Source organism: Dama dama, chromosome 11 (assembly GCF_033118175.1).
Source record: "Dama dama isolate Ldn47 chromosome 11, ASM3311817v1, whole genome shotgun sequence".
Taxonomy (NCBI): Eukaryota; Metazoa; Chordata; class Mammalia; order Artiodactyla; family Cervidae; genus Dama; species Dama dama.
In genome coordinates, this window is record NC_083691.1 from 82,298,190 (window position 1) to 82,317,717 (window position 19,528).

A 19,528-nucleotide genomic window follows, 5' to 3' on the forward strand; every position below is an offset into this window, starting at 1 on the left:
CCTTACAAATAGGCAAAGGGGAAAAGGAAAGATATACCCATTTGAGTGCAGACTGCCAAAGAATAGCAAAGAGAGAGAAGAAAGACTTCCTCAGTGATCAGTGCAAAGAAATAGAGGAAAACAGCAAATGGGAAAGACTAAAGATCTCTTCAAGAAAATTAGAGATACCAAGGGAATGTTTCATGCAAAGATGGGCACAATAGAGGACAGAAATGGTATGAACCTAACAGAAGCAGAAGATATTAAGAAGAAGTGGCAAGAATACACGGAACTATACAAAAAAGATCTTCATGACCCAGATAATCACGATGGTGTGATCACTCACCTAGAGCCAGACATCCTGGAATGCGAAGTCAAGTGGACATTAGGAAGCATCACTATGAACAAAGCTAGGTGGTGATGGAATTCCAGTTGAGCTGTTTAAAATCCTAAAAGATGATACTGTGAAAGTGCTGCACTCAATATGCCAGCAAATTTGGAAAACTCAGCAGTGGCCATGGGACTGGAAAAGGTCAGTTTTCATTCCAGTCCCAAAGAAAGGCAATGCCAAAGAATGTTCAAAGTACCATACAATTGCACTCATCTCACACGCTAGCAAAGTAATGCTCAAAATTCTCCAAGCCAGGCTTCAACAATACGTGAACCATGAACTTCTAGATGTCAAGCTGGATTGAGAAAAGGCAGAGGAACCAGAGATCAAATTGCCAACATCCATTGGAATATCAAAAAAACAAGAGGATTCCAGAAAAACATCTGCTTTATTGACTACACAAAAGCCTTTGACTGTATGGATCACAACAAACTGGAAAAATTCTTCAAGAGATGGGAATACCAGACCACCTTACCTGCCTCCTGAGAAATCTCTATGCAGGTCAAGAAGCAACAGTTAGAACTAGACATGGAACATCAGACTGGTTCCAAATTGGGAAAGGAGTATGTCAAGGCTGTATGTTGTCACCCTGCTTATTTAACTCTATGCAGAAATGCATCATGAGAAACGCTGGGCTGGATGAAGCACAAGCTGGAATCAAGATTGCTGGGAGAAATTTCAATAACATATGCAGGTGACACCACCTTAATGGCAGAAAGCAAAGAACTGAAGAGCCTCTTGATGAAAGTGAAAGAGAGTGAAAAAGTTGGCTTAAAACTCAACATTCAGAAAACTAAGATCATGGCACCCAGTCCCATCACTTCATGGCAAGTAGATGGGGAAACAATGGAAACAGTGAGAGAATTTATTTTGGGGGGCTCCAACATCACTGCAAAATTAAAAGATGCTTGCTCCTTGGAAGAAAAGCTACGACAAACCTAGACAGTCATGTTAAAAAGCAGAGACGTTACTCTACCAACAGAGGTCCATTTAATCAAAGCTATGGTTTTTCCAGTAGTCATGTATGGATGTGAGAGTTGGACCATAAGAAAAGCTGAGCTACAAAGAATTGATGTTTTGAACTGTGGTGCTGGGGAAGACTCTTGAGAGTCCCTTGGACTGCAAGATCCAACCAGTCAATCCTAAAGGAAATCAGTCCTGAATATTCATTGGAAGGACTGATGCTGAAGCTGAAACTCTAAAACTTTGGCCACCTGATGCGAAGAAGTGACTCATTGGGAAAGACCCAGCATCATGCTGGGAAAGATTGAAGGCAGGAGGAGAGGGGGACAAGAGAGGATGAGATGGTTGAATGGCATCACCAATTTGATGGACATGAGTTTGAGCAAGCTCTGGGAGTTGGTGATGGACAGGGAAGCCTGGCATGCTATAGTCCATGGGGTTGCAAAAAGTCGGACACAACTGAGCAACTGAACGGAACTGAAGAGGCTCTTTAGTTCTTCTTCACTTTCTGTCATTAGATTGGTATCATTGCCATGTCTGGGGTTGTTGATATTTCTCCTGGCAATCCTGTCATGTAGATCATGCTCTAAAGCAGTAAAGTAGTGGAAAAAAAGATGATCCTGTGAAAATAACGAGGCTTTTGACAAAAGGACTATACTATTATAAGTATCTTGAGAAGAAGAAAAGTCTAAGTAAAGTTCATGGGCTGACAGAGAAGCAGAAATAGATCATAGTAAAACTTTTAAAAAGGAGAAAGAAACACATGTAAGCTCTTTCCCGGCTGGAACCATGGAGGGTGCAGAAGAGAAGAAAAAGAAGGTTCCTGCTGTGCCAGAAACCCTTAAGAAAAAGCGAAAGAATTTCGCAGAGCTTAAGATCAAGTGCCTGAGAAAGAAGTTTGCCCAAAAGATGCTTCGAAAGGCAAGGAGGAAGCTTATCTATGAAAAAGCTAAGCATCACCACAAGAAACACAGGCAGATGTACAGAACTGAAATTCGAATGGCTGGGATGGCACGAAAAGCTGGCAACTTCTATGTACCGCGGAACCCAAACTGGCATTTGTCATCAGGATCAGAGGTATCAACGGTGTGAGCCCAAAGGTTCTAAAGGTGCTGCAGCTCCTTCGCCTCTGGCAGATCTTCAATGGCACCTTTGTGAAGCTCAACAAGGCATCAGTTAACATGCTGAGAATTGTGGAGCCATACATTGCATGGGGGTACCCAAATCTGAAGTCTGTAAATGAATTGATCTACAAGCGTCGTTATGGCAAAATCAACAAAAAGCGAATTGCCCTGACAGACAGCGCATTGATTGCTCGATCTCTTGGGAAATACGGAATCATCTGCATGGAGGATCTGATTCATGAGATCTATACCGTTGGAAAACGTTTCAAAGAAGCAAACAACTTCCTGTGGCCCTTTAAATTGTCTTCTCCATGAAGTGGAATGAAGAAAAAGACCACCCATTTTGTAGAAGGTGGAGATGCTGGCAACAGGGAAGACCAGATCAACAGGCCTATTAGAAGGACGAACTAAGGTATCTACCAGGATTATTTTTGTAATCTGGTCCGTTAATAAACGATTGAAACAAATTGAAAAAAAAAAAGAAACACATGTGAAAAGAGGTCCTAGCTACTGCTGATAAAACGTTTTCAAGAACTGAACAGGGAGGACATACAACCAGTAGACTGTTAGAAAAAGTAAATAACACTGATCTAGTTATAAATAGGAAATACAAAGAAATTTGAAACTAAAGAAAAGGATTTTTATATAAAAAGAATAGATCAGGGAATTCCCTGGCAACCCAGTGGTTAGTACTCAGCACTTTCATTGCTGGGTCCCCAGGTTTGATCCCTGGTCAGCAGTCCATAGGGGTCACAAAGAGTCAGACACGACTGAACACACACATGCACACACACGCACTGAGATCCTGCAAGCTGCATGGTGTAGCCAAAACATTGTTTTAAATAAAGAATAATAAAAGAACTCCTAGAACAAAACAATAATAAATTTTAAGTAGCTGTATAGAAAGCACTGAAAATCTATGTTTGAGGGGCAAATCGTCTTTTTGTAGAGACTCAGACAACAGTGGGGAAAAGTAAATGGTAAAATGATAAATGGTAACTGGTAAAATGAACATTTGAAAAAAGAATTAAGAATCACTGAACAACTCTGAAGAAGGAATCAAAGCATTCTACCAAAATAATAATATTTAAATGATCGTATTCTAAAAATAAATTTTTAAATTTTAGGGGAAGTTATTTCGAACATAAAAAATAGCTCTGGGTTTTATAACATTTATGCTTCCACAAACTCAAAGAAACAGGGGATAGCACTGGATCTGGTTCCTGGCTGCAATGGTGTTCTCAGAAAAAGATTCTTATAAAAACTTAATGACATACAGGGGCTTCCCTAGGGGTTCAGCAGCAAAGAATCTGCCTGCAGTGCAGGAGTCAGGGCTCAGTCCCTGTTCAGGAAGATTCCGCTAGAGGAGGGCATGGCAGCCCACTCCAGTATTCTTGCCTGGAGAATTCCATGGACCAAGGAGGCTGGCGGGGCTACAGTTCTTAGGGTTGTAAAGAGTTGGACACAGCTGAAGTGACTTAGCACACATAATGACATATAGAATATTAGCAGTTAAAAACTCAAAATATTTTCACATCCGAATAAAGATAAATAACACATTGGAGAAGGGAGATTTGAGAATTTACAAATACCAGTGCCAGTCTATGGGAATGGACTGTTCAAAGTATAAGAAAAAATAGGGGAACTATAACAAAAAGTAGGGAATAAGTGACTGAAAAAGGCAGAAAATAGCAAATTCTAGGAACTAAGATCAGTTAAGAAATAAGGTAAAAGGTTGAATAGAGAAAAATTATATTTAAAAATTTTAATAAATTTTTTGATCATAGAGACAACATTATTTTAACACATTTAGGCAATATTAAATGTCAAGAAAATCTTCCCTTATAGAATGGCTAATTACATGTTAGAATTTGGTCTGTTTTCTTCTGGGAGTATATTGGGAGTTAGGAGAGATGTGTGTCTGTAAACACAATTGGGATTATATAGTGTGTGCTGCTTTTGATCTAATATTTAATAGCATGAACTGTCTTTGAAATTATTATTAATAACTGCATGAGGAAATTCTAATGTATGGATATACCATAAATTATTGGGTTGGCCAAAAGCCCAAATTAAGTTTTTGGCCAACTGATATTCTTATGAAAAATTGAACAATGTAGGTAAAGCAAAAGTCCTCTGAAACACTCTTAAAGCATTCCTGTAGACTGCTGTAGCAGTCAGATTGGTGATAAATATTAACATATATGCTTGCTTTGTCAGAAATAGGTACTTTTGTTTCATGACCTTTTTTTCTTTTACAAATTATATATTCATTTAGTAAATCAATAAGCATTTATTGAGCACCTGCCATATCCCAGGCATTGGTCTAGGTACTAAAGTAGTATCTTGTAGAACAAAATAACCAAAATCCCTGTCCTCATAGAGCTTGTATTCTAGTGAGAAAGCCCAACATTAAGCAAGATAAAGAAGTAAAATATAAAGTATGTTTGTTAAGTGCTAAGAAGAGAAAGGATAATATGAAATGCAAGAGATGAGAGCATTTGCAATTTTAAACATGGTGGCCAGGGAAGGCCTCGCTGAAAAGGCACATTTTGAGTCAAGATTTGAAGAAAGTGACTGAGTGAGCTTACCTCTGTGAGTATCTGGGAGAAGCCCTTTCTAGGCACATTAATAACACATGCAAGGGACCTGAGATCCATGTCTCAAAGACATTGAGGAGAATATTGTGGCTGAAGCCAAGTGAACAAGAAGAGTGACAGGAAATGAGTAGTGGGGCTGCAGATTCTGGGGCCTCATTAGTAAGAACTTTGGTAAGTCATTTGAAGGATGTTGAGCAGAAGAGTGGAACAGTCTGGTTTACATTTGAACAGAATTATTGGTCTGCCATATTGAGAACAGATTTCAAGAGGTCAAGGGCTGGGGAGACCGTTTAGGCCATTGCTGTTCTGTGGTACATAGTGTTCTTTCTCCACTAACAGTATGTCTTAGAGATGTTTTCATGTCTGTATCTAGAGTTCTACTTTATTCCTTTTACCTGCCTCATATTTTTCCTTAGAATGGATGATACTGTCTTAATCATTTTTTGATTGATAGACATTTCAGTAGTTTCCATTGATTTACTATTACAAACTATGCTATAATGAAAATCATTGTGTATGCTTCTTTATGTACATATGGATATCAAGAGGTAGAATTATCAAATGTAATGATAAATCCTGTTGGTATTTTAATTGGTACTACACATATTTTAGTTTATTTGATGGGAAATTGATAGCATTAAGTCTTTACATCTAGAAACATGATACATCTTTCTCAGAGTGTTGTAAGTTTTTTTCACATAGGTATTATACTTACATGAAATATGTCTAAGTTTATTAATTTTCATATATTAAATTTGTTTGATCCTCAGGTGTTTCTTTTATTTCCTCTAGTGACTTCTTACTGCTAGTTTTGAAAGACATTGTGTTGCAGAGACCAACTCTTCAAGTTATTCTGATGAGTGCAACCTTAAACGCTGAGCTCTTTTCAGAATATTTTAATTCCTGCCCAGTTATCACTATACCAGGTGATTAAAATGCATCAATAAATAAGTATTGTCCTTTAATAAGCAAATACAATTATTTTAAAGTTCATTTGAGATATAAATGAATAAGTATTTATACCTCCTTCTAGAGAAGAATGATTTGTTTATAACAAAATCATAACCATATAATGAAATTAATAAAGAGGTAATGTTATATTCATTTGCTGTGAGATTTTAATTTATATGTGCTTTAAAAAAAGTCTAGGTGATTGGATTGCTAGCATTCTGTTGTGTTTAATATCAAAATGTGAATTTATAATGGTAATCTGTCATAAAGAGGAAAGTTGTATCTGTGTATGGCATATTTGTTCACTGATGAATTCTGCTAAATTTCTGCATGCTGCCCACCTTGGGAGTAAGTGAAGCTGGGTGGTCTGTGTCTTCTTTGGTGTTTTCAGTCTCATTGTGGGATTAATTTATCACCTTGGGCTTTTGGCTTATCCTTCTGCAGTTGATGGCTAAAGGAACAATTTGGAAACACTGAAAATAGTACTACTTGTTCTCATTATAGAGGATATCAACAGTAGATTTAAAGATGAAGTTATATTCTTGATCTAGAATACAATTTTTGACTGTTATAAGGTCCCCTGTGAGAAAGGAGGTAGGGGACGAAAAGGTATAATAGATCTTTTTTAAAGAGGTAAAAAACATCTTATTAGCAAATGATCATTTCTCCAACTATATACTTGTTTTATTTGTTAACGGGAATCTACTCCTGCCAATTTTTATCATCAGAAACGTTTTTGGATACTTTTAAGACCACAGAGCAAATAGTACCTTATTGTGCCAGCCTTCATTTTAGGAGAATTTTACATATACAAACAATTTCAAGATAGTTGAATGGGTATTCTGAGACTTACTTGTTCTGTCTTCTTGTTTTTGTAGGTCGTACGTTTCCTGTTGATCAGTTTTTTCTGGAAGATGCAATTGCTGTGACAAGGTAAGGAAGATATTATTTATTAAGGTTTGATGAAAGTACTTGAAAACAAAATCACTATTTTACCTCATTGTGCCCAGATACTGATAAATGTGTTATTTTTTCTTCTAATTTTTCAATTTGAGCATTTTGCTTTCTCCTTTCAGCAGATATTTACTATTCAAATTGTTTGACTTCACAGGCAATATATTATGTATTCAGTTCAGTTCAGTCCAGTCAATCAATCTTGTCTGACTCTTTGCGACCCCATGAATCGCAGCATGCCAGGCCTCCCTGTCCATCACCAACTCCCGGAGCTTACTCAAACTCATGTCCATCAAGTCGGTGATGCATAATTATATATTTGTGTTAGCTGTTATTATCATTCTACCTTCAAGGAGTTTGCAGTACATGTGGATGTTAAGATGTCTGTTTAAGTTTGGTACTGTATAGAAGATGGTAATGTCTGTTGGATACCAGCTGATTGCTGCTTTTTGAAAAACCTTACTTTCTCTGCCTACTCCTTGACATTAAGATTCCCAGAGTTTTGTTCTTGTACTGTTTCTTCTCAGACTTATGTGATTTCAGCTGTTGGTGCTGTGCCAAGAACTCCCAGATCAGTGTCTTCATTCCTAACCTCTGAACTCCAGAATGAAAACACCTGTCACATCTGACACCTTAAACGCAACCAGAATTTTTTCCTTCTCTCTGCTCTGTTTCTTATAAGCCCCCTCCTAATTCTTTGTTTATTTAATGATGCAGTATTCTCAGGCTAACAACCCTAGATCAGTGGTTCTCAAACTTCCTAGTGCAATAATCACACTTAGGGAGCTCATTAAAGTTGTGTTGTGGGCTGTATCCCATTTCCACTGAATGTGAACCTCTGCAGAAATCATCCTTCACCTAGTTTCCCTGTCTTTTTTCTCTCACTTTTCCAAACTCACTACCCCCAAAATTATCTTAAAGCAGAGCCAAAAGCATTCCACTGTGTTCTCCACCAGCAGTAGGGCATGATGGAATCCTAGACTGGTGGAAGAATAGCCCGTGAACTGGGCAGCAGCAGAGCAACATTGTGCTGAATGCGATGTGAAACAGGTCACTGTTGTCATTCCTCACCAACAGGCCCACATCCACACCCGCACGTTCCCTTGTTGTCCTTGCTCAGGTATGTGTTGCAGGATGGCAGCCCATATGCCCGCTCCATGAAACAGATGTCCAAGGAGAAGCTCAAGGCCAGGCGCAGCAGAACCGCGTTTGAGGAGGTGGAGGAGGACCTGCGTCTCTCCCTGCACCTCCAGGATCAGGATTCTGTCAAAGATGCGGTACCAGATCAGCAGTTAGATTTTAAACAGCTCCTTGCCCGCTATCAAGGTAATGTGCTTCCTGGGGGAATTTTACAGTTATGCCAAAGATAACCAGAAAAAGAAAAATGTAGCTCTTGTTTCATAGTTATCTTGTCTTTAATTCATCAGAATAATAGAAAAATAATAGTTCCAATACATATTAAAGTCATTATTATTTATATTTACCAGTGGGTTTTTTCTGATTATGAAAGAAATGTGTTCATTATAGAAAAATGAGGAGATGGTAAACCATAAATTATATTCTTGAGTATTTTGTAACTTTGTATTTTGATGTGATTTCAAACTTAGAATTAAAAGTTTGCTGAACTGCAATGAACTCTCCTATATCTTTTACCCTGATTCATCAGTTATTAACATTTGGCCTCATTTGCTCTGTGTTCATGTACATGTATTTTTCCTGAATGTTTTGGGGGTAAATTGCAGATATGATGTTCCTTAACCCCTAATATTTCAGTATATATTTTCTAGGAACAAGGACATCCTCTTACATAACAATAGGACATGGGAATTTCCTGGCAGTCCAGTGGTTAGGACTTAGCAGAATCGCTTCCAGGGCCAGATTCGATCACTGGTCCTGGTTCTATGCCTGGTCAGGGAACTAAGATCCTGCAAGCCTGTGGTACAGCCAAAAGAAAAACCCCACAGCAATAGGACATGATCAAAATGAAAACATTTAACACAATATAGTACTTCTGTTTAATCCATAATTCATATTCTCACTTTGTCAGTTATTTCAATAATGTCCTTTATTGCTGTTTTTTAAATGGTACAGTATCCAACCCAGGATTACATACTGCATTCAGTCATCATGTGTCTTTAGTTTCTTTTGATCTGGAAAAATTTGCCAGCCTTTATTTTTCTTTTATGTTTTAAAGAGTTTGGGCCAAGTATTTTGTAGACTGTCCCTTCATTTGGATTTGTCTAATGTTGCCTGATGGTTAATTTTAGGTTACATGTTTTTGGTTAGAAAACCACAGAAATCATGTTGAACCTTGTTCTCAGCGCATCCCATCAGGAACATGTGATGTTGGCTTGTCTTGTTATTGGCAGTGTTAACTTTGACCAACTGGTTAAGATGATACCTGTGTTTCTTCTTTGTGTAGTTATTTATTCCCTTGGTAGTTTGATGAGTCAGTTGTGGAGAAAGATTTGAAACTATTTAAATATCCTCAAAATTTCACCTACTAGTTTTAGCATTATTCAGTGGGCCTGGAGAAGGACCTAAAATGGGCCTAAAAAATCTTTTTTTAGGGTTCACCCTGTGCTGAGCGCTTTTACCTGTCTCCTCCCATGCTGGATCCCACCCAACTTTTGTTCCTAGATAGCCTTCCATATGTTCAGCTGGGCTGAATCCATAGAAATCCTAAGATGACTACGTTTGCTTTCTTTTTAAAGCCTAGACAGGTCTCAGCTGCTTTTCCTGTTCCCTTTTTCCTGGATTGCCACCCCAACTCCTCTCGGTCCTTCCAAAAAAAAAAAAAAACTGTTTACCTTTCAAGGTGTAAGGGTCTCAGATCTTTGCTACTTCCGTAGCAGAAAAGGCAAATAAGTTTTCCTTTTCCTCCTTCCACCAGAGACTCAGTCCTGCATGGGAAATGGTGATCATAAAGGAACTAGGGCATTAGCCATTTGTTCTGCTGTTCAGGAAGATACACATAGCTCCCAAACATTTCACTTCATCTTCCCAACATCCTGGGAAGCAAGGTTAAGAGTATAGACTTGTATCTTACAGACCTGGACTTAACTCCCCAGGCTGTCATAAAACCAGTTAGATGCAAGTTCTTCATCCTCTCTATTGCTAGTTGCCTTATCTATAAAATGTGGTTATTTAGGAGATTAAATAAGACAATACAAATCAACAGCATAGTGCCCGGTCAGTTAGTGCAGATTTGTGATTCTGATGAGAATGTCTGACTCACATGTTTGTGTTCTTTCTGTACTTCAGACCAGCTGACAATTCCCATTTCCTTATTCTGTTAAATGAGTTAACAGGAATCTATTTGGTTTCTCTTTTGAAATTCCAGAGTTTTCTTTAAGAATTATGACTGGGTCTAAGTCAGAGTCCTTCTAATGTCCAGCATAGGGATACAGAAGTTCAAAAAGTGCCTCTGAGAAATCTTTTCTAAGGATCTGAGGTCGGGGAACCTGGCTCTGCTGCTGTTTTCTGTGTGATGCTGGGCGGATCTCTTAGGTTCTCTTAGTCTCCTTCTCCCTCTGAAACAATGACTTCTATCTAGTTGATCTCAGTGCTTTCTTTCACCTTTCAGAAAATTAAATGTTGGTCCCAACTCAATTTTTAAAACTTTTGCTAGTTGAAAGAGAACAATAAGTCTTTTAAAATATATAATTGATTAGTAAGCCCTGCTGAACTTTTTAATTTAAAAAAAAATGTTTGTTTCCCTTTTTCTTTCAGTTAACTGGTTCTCCTTTTGGAAAAGTCTGGCTATTTGGAATCTTGGCAAATAAAAATGATTCCTGCTCTGCCTTCCACACTATCCACATCTTTGCTTGTGTAGCCTGTTTCTTCCTTTGTTTGATTTTTTACCGACATACGGTTCACTGTTAGAACAGCATTGTTTAAAAATGGCTTTTGCTTTTCCTCAAGCTTTTCCGCAAAGTGTAGGAAGCTTCCCTTCCTTGATACCAGCTACAGTTATTTTGCTGTGGTTAGATTCTGTTTCAGGTGATGGGTCATTAGAAAGACCTACAGGAAAGGGCAGCCATCTTTGGAGAGTTAGTCTCCCCCAGTTTATGCGGTTCGTTTGTTTTGTTGTAGTTGCTACATGTAAACTCTTAGTTATGGCATGTGGGGTGTAGTTCCCTGACCAGGGATGGAACCCAGGCTCCATGCATTGGGAGCGCAGAGTCTTAGCCACTGGACCACAAGGGAAGTCCCTGCTGTTTGTTTTTAAAAGGAGCTGAGGCTTATAGTACAACATAAGGAACTATGTCTTTTACTAGGATTCATATGAATCAGAAGGAGATTGTAGACCCTTAACCTGAGGGTCTGTGAGTAGACTTCAGGGGTGTTGGTGAAGCCATTAAAATCACATGTATTTTTCAAGGAAGATTCGTAACTTTTATGATTTTCTCAAAGGAATCTAAACGTTAAAAGTCACTGTTATAAAAATGATGCTAAAAGCTGTGGTCTCTGTACTTTGATTTTTAGTTACTGTTAACTGGACTTTTGTCTAATATGACTCACGACTTGATTAAATCTGGAAGGGTTTTCTGAAATACATTTGACTTTGAATCTTGTTTCTAGAACTTAAACTGTCAATAGATGTATGATAGATAAAAGGGGAAGGAAGGCAGACAGTGAAAAGTTGCCTCTCTGGCCCTTTGAAGCAGGGCCAGGAGCCTGCTCTTCAGGTCACTGTTCAGGCAAAAAAGTGCTTCTAGTGAGCCTGTACTTGCTGAGAGACTGAAGGAAAAAAGTTCATTTCAGTGCATTCACTGTGAACATCTGTGTTATTAAACCAAAATACACCTAGTTCCCAGGCATATTTTCTTCAATAAGGTATAAAACTATTAATATCTTTATTATTTTTACCTTTCTTGCAGGAGTTAGCAAATCAGTCATCAAAACAATGTCCATTATGGACTTTGAAAAGGTTAATCTTGAATTAATCGAGGCCTTGTTAGAGTGGATTGTGGATGGAAAGCACTCCTACCCTCCAGGTAACTGCTGCTTTTCTTCACTTAAGTGTGAACTGGCCAATGGCAGGGACCCTCCTTCCTGAGACAGTGGGGTTTGTGGGGACAACCTGTCTTCCTGGAGCCCTCACCCCAGTTTTCTTCACCTTTCCATCCCCAGTTGTTGTAAAGTTCTTTATTAGGTTTTTCAGGGGGAAATTTTACCTTTTACCCACTTGAGTAAAAGGACATTAACAATACAAAGTCCAAAAGGAAGAAGGCTGAAAAGAAGGCCTAGGTGTGTACGTATTCATCACTCATTTGCCTCTTTGCGTGCCTGGTCAATCGCTCAGTCATGTCTGACTCTTTGCAACCTCTGAACTGAAGCCCACCAGGCTCCTCTGTCTGTGGAATTTTCCTGGCAAGAATACTGGAGTGGGTTGCCATTTCCTCCTCCAGGGCATCTTCCCAACCAGGGATCGAACCCACATCTCTTGCATCTCCTTCATTGGCAGGCAGATTCTTTACCACTGCACCATCTGGGAGTCCCTGGCTAAATGGGAATCTAGTAATGAGTGTTTGAGTCACAGGAAGAGGCGACAGTTGGAGACCACAGGACATGGGGTCAGGAGAACAGACTTCGGAGAATCTGTTAAACTTCCCTGTTGTCTGCTCTGTAACCTTGGATGATAAAAGCCCCTATCTTTTCTATGCCTCAGGCTCCTTGTGGTAAAACAAAGACAATAGTAAATCCTCTATTTTGAAGATTAAAAGAAACCATATCTAAAACACTTAGCACAGTGCCTGGTATGTAAATAATGCCCCATAGCTACTGCCCCTAACAGTATTAAAATCATGCTAGTTTATTTATCATTGTTATTATTATGACTGTTATTACTCCTCCTCCTCCTGTTAATAACACAAGGCAATCCCTACTGTAGCCTTGCTCACTGTCGTCTTAGTGGCCTTCTTACCTCATTTGTAGCCCCTTATCCCCAGGATGAATGAATCCCCAGATCTCATAACTGGATCTTTGACATTAGTCAGGTTTCCATCGAATGTCTTCTCTTCAGAGAAGTCTTCTCTGACCACCCCCATGTGTTGTCTCCCCTCACTCTTTCTTAATACCCAAAAATGGGTTTCATTTTTATTATAGTACTTTTAACACTATCCAAAATTGTAGTTCTACTTACTAATGGTCTCCTTTAGTAGAATATAAACTCTTTAAGAATGAAGAAGGATTTCTTAATTCTGTCCTAGGGTCTGAGGGATGTTCCTAAGGCCCAGAACAGTACCAGGAATATTTAGGTATGGAATAAATATTTGTTGCATAAATAGCTGCAGCCATTGTTGAGTGATAATTAAGTGGAATCATAGATCAGAAAATTTTATTATGTACTCATTACACAGTGCTTACTGACTGCCCTCTTCTGCCTAGATTTTAATCATTATGTGGTATTTTCTAAAGAAACATGAAACACACAGAATTATTGAAGTGCCTTGTTTCTCACTCCTTGGCAAATAGCCAGTGTTGGTTAATGCATTATCACTGGATTAAATATCTTATTTTACCCCAAAGGAAAAGACTATTATTGAAAAAATTAAAGTATAGCAGTCAAAAAGAAATGTTGGAAAGTTACCTGAATTCAAAGTAAAGTTGCTGTAGTGATAAGGCAGTTGGTGACATATTTGTGAATATTAAAGATAACCTTGATACTGATGGCCAAGCCATGAGTGCAGAGCAGATCAAAGGCACATAGAAATATACAGTTTTTTCCCATTCCATATAGATTATTTTACCACTCTTAAATTTTGTGTTACTTTAATAGAGTGAAGCATGGGGTATGTAATGGAAAGAGCATAGGTCTGGTACCAGAAACCGCATATTTGTGTTTGCACACCCTTCCTGTTAAGCTCTGTTACCCGACCATGTGACTCAGTCACCTTAAGGGTACTAATCCTCTTCTTAACAGGTGGTCATTAGGGTCAAATGGAGATAATCCATATGAACATTGTGTGTAAACTATGAAGTATTAGAATGAACACTGAAAGGTGTCTTTTTTCCTCACTTCAGAGTTCAATTTTTGTAATAATTTAGTTTCCTTATTTATTTTGTGGGGAGAATAAGCATGATAAATAATTGATCATGAGTTCCTTGTAGGCAGATCTTTGTTTTACCTTCCATTGTACCTAGGACAGAGCTGAAAAAGGTACCCAATATTTGTGAGATTAAAGGAGGGGCAATTGAAGAGTGTCAGTTTCCTCTCTGAATGAAGCACAAAAGGTGTCTATTGCTGAGTGACTGCTCTTGACACAGAAATACACTATAATCAGTTATCACTGTTTATTATCTTTAATGTAAAATTTTAAAACCCATAAGCCATTATTATGGCATGGTTAGTTTCTGTATGGCCTCTTCAACACATATCTGAATTTAGATTACCAGATTGGTTGGCCAGTTATAGCTCCTTTTTCTCATTTCCAGTGAAATGTTTATGGATTTTCCTTAGTAATGTAGAGAAGAGTCTTCCTGTCTTATAAGATTAGAAGGATAACTCTGTCTATAGAAAGAGAATGTCAGAGCCAGTACATTGAAGAAGTATGTTTAACGAGCTTTACTAATGATTCTTATGTAATGTAAGGTATTATATTTTTCTATATGTCATTTTTTTCTGTTTTAGAAAGATACAATACCTCATCCATTTTTTAGTTATTAAGTCAGAAAACATATTTTAAAAGTTTGTTTTCCACTTAATTCCCTGGGGACTCTACAAAGATATGGGAGTAGGAAACAGCAACCCACTCCATTACTCTGGCCTAGAAAATTCCATGGACAGAGGAGCCTGGCAGGCTACAGTCCCTGGGATCACAAGAGTCAGACACGACTGAGTGACTTTCACTTTACAAAGAAGAGAAAATTGATGGTGAAAAAGTCTCAGATTATTACATTTTTCATTTAAAATTATAATCTATAATAGTTTTTTCTTTTTTGCATCTATCAGATTGATTCTTTTTATACGTTGTTGTTCAGTCACTAAGTTGTGTCTGGCTCTTTGCAACCCATGGACTGCAGCAAGCCAGGCTTCCCTGTCCTTCACTATATTTTGGAGTTTGCTCAAGTTCATGTCCATTGAGTCTGTGATGCTATCTAACCATCTCATCCTCTATTGTCCCCTTCTCCTTTTGCCTTCAATATTTCCCAGCATCAGGTTCTTTTCCAGTGAGTTGGCTCTTCTCATCAGGTGGCCAAATTATTGGAGTTTCAGTTTTAGCATCAGTCCTTCCAGTGAATGTTCAGGGTTGGTTTCCTTTGGGACTGACTGGTTGGATCTCCTTGCAGTCCAAGGGACTCTCAAGAGTCTTCTCCAGCACCACAATTCAAAAGTATCAATTCTTCAGGGCTCAGCCTTTTTTATGGTCCAACTGTTTTTATATACCCAGGTGCTATACTTGTATTTTTACCGGGACTAGCAGAAATCAAAATGCTATATGAACAGCTCCAGTCTAATTCTCTTTTCAACAATAGACGTAGTAATCGGTAAGTAATTGCTTTTTATATTCCTAATCATCTGTTGCAGTTATATGTGAAAATGAATTACCAGAAAGATCTCTCTGACTATCATCACCCTCTTTAGACCCTGCTGTCACTCCTCAAGATATGTTTGTTTATGCCAGCTGGGAATAGACAAAGCAGTTTGTTCCAGGAAGTCAACTCATATCTCTATTCCATTATAGAAAAATGTTTCTCTTCACTTAGCATAGTATCTCAGCAAAATTGCATGTACAGTTAACCCTGGAATAATATGGGTTTCAACTGCACGGGTCATTTATACATGGATTTTTTTGTCAGTGGTAGATACTGTAGTACTGCATGACCTATAGTTGGTTAAATCCACGGATGCAGAACCACAGGTACAGAGGAACCACGTAACAAAGGACTGATTATAAATTATATGTGGGTTTTTGACTGCACAAAGGATTGGCTCTCCCTAATCCCTGGATTGTTCAATGGTCAACTGCTATTTCAGTTGCCAGATACCAGGGATTAAAGAAGCCAGTGTTAATAATAACAACAAAGAAATGCTACCATTTTGAGAAAAAATGATTTTCAGTGGTTCCCCTTCCAATAGCAGAAGACACTGGGTATATCTTCATACCCAAGAGGACGACTACTTGACAGATGAACACCCCCTAGAAATAGAAGAATGAAGTTTCTTAGCATACATGACTGTCTCTGTCTCTCTCTGGAATTAAGCACAGGGAAAAAAAAAATTCTTGTTTGGTTAGTGTGCGCTGGGCTTGGGTTACTTGTAGAATATCAACTATTTATTCTTCTTAACTATTTACTACTGAATTACACTCCAGTGTTTCCCAAGTTGATGCAAGGTTTTTAGTTCATATAACTCAGTAAGTACCTTGGAAGGGTTAGGAAAAGCCTTTTCACTTGGAAGACTTGGATCTTGAGGACAGGTTGTAGAGAAGCTGCTCATTTGGGAGTCATATTGCTTTAATAGAAATCCACCCATTATAACCTGATTTCAGTGTTTTGTGCAAGAACACTCAATATGTTTTTGTTTTTATTTTTTTAGATGTGTTATTCACCCACTTCATTCTTCTTTATCCAGTGAAGAGCAACAGGCTGTGTTTGTAAAACCTCCTACAGGTGTAACTAAGATTATAATTTCCACCAACATTGCTGAGACATCCATAACCATCGATGATGTTGTCTATGTCATCGATTCTGGGAAAATGAAAGAAAAGAGGTATCCTCTTTCGGTGATGTAAAAGAGGGGCTAAAGATGCCTCAATCGGACCAACACAGCTGTTAAAGGCTAATGCTATTAAGCTATGTAGATTACTGTTTGAAAAAAATCTTTACGCAAACTCTGTAGATATATGCGTGTTTCTATAGCTAGGGCCATGAATCTTACATTCCCCCCAAAGAGAGGTGAAACTTTAAAATTTTACCATAGAAATAATTGTTTTTCTTTTTTCATTCATATGCTTTACATGTACTTGAATAAAAAAGAATTGGTATGGGAGGTGATGGATATGTTAATTATCAGAAGATTGGTAATCATTTCATGAAGTGTGCATATATCAAAACATCCCATTGTAGCCCTTAAATATATATAATTTTTATTTATCAAAAATAAATGAAAAATAATTTTTTTTAAAGTTGAATAAAAAAACTGAATGTGGTACATACTAAAGAAGCCATTTTAATTAACACTTAGCACTCAACTATCCCAGAACACGCGGGACACTGTCCTTCAACAGAAGTAGAGTGGTTCATCTGATCTGTCCATGCCAAATAAAATCTTGGCCACATTTTTATAAAGTAACTCCTTTTTACCTTTTCCTTTACTTTATAGATATGATGCCAGCAAAGGGATGGAAAGTTTAGAGGATACTTTTGTCTCTCAAGCCAATGCCCTGCAAAGAAAAGGTCGAGCAGGTCGTGTAGCGTCTGGGGTCTGCTTCCATTTATTCACCAGCCATCACTTCAATCACCAACTTCTAAAGCAGCAGCTACCAGAAATACAGAGAGTGCCGTTGGAACAGCTCTGTCTGAGGTACACGGTGGTCCTCGTGTCCTGCTTCCGAAAGGCCCCAGTGTTTCCCACCCTACGTTCCATGTTTTCTTTTTTTTAGTACGAGATGTTTTGCTAAACATGCACTTGGATGAACTCATTCATTTGCAAAGAGCTCTTCAGTGTTGCCTTTACCATATTGCTTCATGTTAAGATCTCTTGCATTGCAGAGGGTGGCCTTAAAATAGAGCTTAAGAATAACACTTATAAGTCAAGAAAGTAATCTAACTTACCAAGAAATTTCTGCTAGGGCAGCACCAAAATTAAATCATCACAGGGGAAAATCTACACCCTCATTATCAATTAGAACAAAGTGAACAAAAGCAACTTGAAACACCATTATTTACCTGGTGAACAAACAAGAACAAATATCATAAAATAGAATGTAGTGAATGAATGATTAAACTTGATGTTACTGAAGCTGGAAAACCTTTGGTTCAGCCTTTCTGGAAATTTTCATAGCATTATATAAGAACTCTAAAGCTATCCATGCCCTTTGACTGGGTCATTATTTTGAGGGAGAATGCCCATAGTATGTTACCCCAAAGGGAAAAAAGTTGCTTGTACAAAGATATTATGCTCTTCTTTTATCCAACTGGTGTATTTTGAGGTCCCTGTTACATTAGTAAAAATGTAAAGGAATTATAAGTGAAATGAACTTTTCACATATTAAATTTTTCTCTTTTGAAAATTACCTAAATTTATAATTTAAAAACAGCTTTTCAAGAGCTGCCACAGGCAGGACACAATGCGCATTAATTTCACAAACAATTACTGTGCAGTTTCAGACGTGGGAAGGAGTAGGTGGGTCATTTCAATGTTATTTTGTGATTTGAATCCACTGTTACAGAGGGAAGTATTTTGGAAGTTTATAGAGAGAAATATATTCTGAATCTCATTAAATTTCAGAACCTGAAAGTGTTTCTGCAGTTTATTGCTAGGAGAAGTACAAGACATAAGAGGGTTTTTTTTTTTTTTTTAATTTATTTAAACTGGCATTGTTTGGTTTATAAAAGCATATATTTGGGAAATTATAAATTATTTTCATTCATGGCAGAAGCTTACTTCTTTGTGTCATCCCACCAGAAATAAAATTGACAAACTGTTTTGTTTTCTTCTTTCAGAATTAAAATTTTAGAGATGTTTAGCACTCACAATCTCCAGTCTGTGTTCTCTCGGCTCATTGAACCCCCGCACACTGATTCTCTTCGTGCCTCAAAAATACGATTACGAGACCTGGGAGCATTAACTCCAGACGAAACACTGACCCCTCTAGGGTATCACTTGGCCTCTCTGCCTGTAGATGTGAGAATCGGCAAACTAATGCTGTTTGGGTCTATCTTCCGATGTTTGGATCCTGCTCTCACCATTGCTGCCAGTTTAGCTTTTAAGTCTCCTTTTGTAAGTAAACAGCATTCATCTCAGCTGGAGTCCATAAGTGTCTAAGGGAACCATGGGGGTGTTTCAGGGTTATGTGAACTTCTTAAAACTTTTCTTCTGAGTGTATTCTATGTGACTCTTTCAAGGCACCATGTCTAAAACTTTTACCAGATCTTCAAAGAAATCCATGTCCCAAGTAGATTAAGAACTAGAGATCCAGCTTATTTAAATCATCTAAATATGCTTTTTCTGTATCTCCTTTACTTGCCCATTATAGTAAAATAAAAAAAGTGTCCCTGCATGATTTTAAAAACAATAAATACATTGGATTATAATTTTATCAGCTTTATTGAAATATAATTCACCCATTTAAAGTGCACTGTAGTTTTTATCATTGTGCAGTCATCACCCTAGTCAGTTTACAATGTTTTTATCACTTCATAAAAAAGCTTATTTGTCACTCCTATTTCCCTCCAATCTCCCCATCTCCTCCATCCCCAGGCAACCACCAGCTGGCTTTCTGTGTTCATAGATTTGCCTCTTACTGGACATCTCATATTAATGAAACAGTATAATACTTCTTCACTTAGCATAATGAATTTAAGATTCATCTATGTTATAGCATGTATCAGTACTC

General features: G+C 37.9%; 1 protein-coding gene and 1 pseudogene across 8 annotated transcripts in view; both read left to right on the forward strand.

Moving 5' to 3' along the window:
• The window catches only part of DHX57 (DExH-box helicase 57), a 59,524-nt gene that overhangs the window by 24,359 nt on the left and 15,637 nt on the right, over window positions 1–19,528 (forward strand). For all 8 annotated transcript variants that reach the window (XR_009694800.1, XR_009694801.1, XM_061155561.1 and 5 more), the window contains 8 exons: window positions 5,850–5,983; window positions 6,887–6,941; window positions 8,083–8,288; window positions 11,846–11,962; window positions 15,359–15,455; window positions 16,507–16,680; window positions 17,293–17,493; window positions 18,636–18,912. Coding sequence is in view for 6 of the 8 variants with exons in the window: in XM_061155561.1 (XP_061011544.1) it covers window positions 5,850–5,983; window positions 6,887–6,941; window positions 8,083–8,288; window positions 11,846–11,962; window positions 15,359–15,455; window positions 16,507–16,680; window positions 17,293–17,493; window positions 18,636–18,912 (1,261 nt within the window). In the remaining 2 variants the exon portion in view is untranslated. The remainder of the gene's footprint in view (window positions 1–5,849; window positions 5,984–6,886; window positions 6,942–8,082; window positions 8,289–11,845; window positions 11,963–15,358; window positions 15,456–16,506; window positions 16,681–17,292; window positions 17,494–18,635; window positions 18,913–19,528) is intronic.
• Window positions 2,074–3,190, forward strand: LOC133065592 (large ribosomal subunit protein uL30-like; annotated as a pseudogene).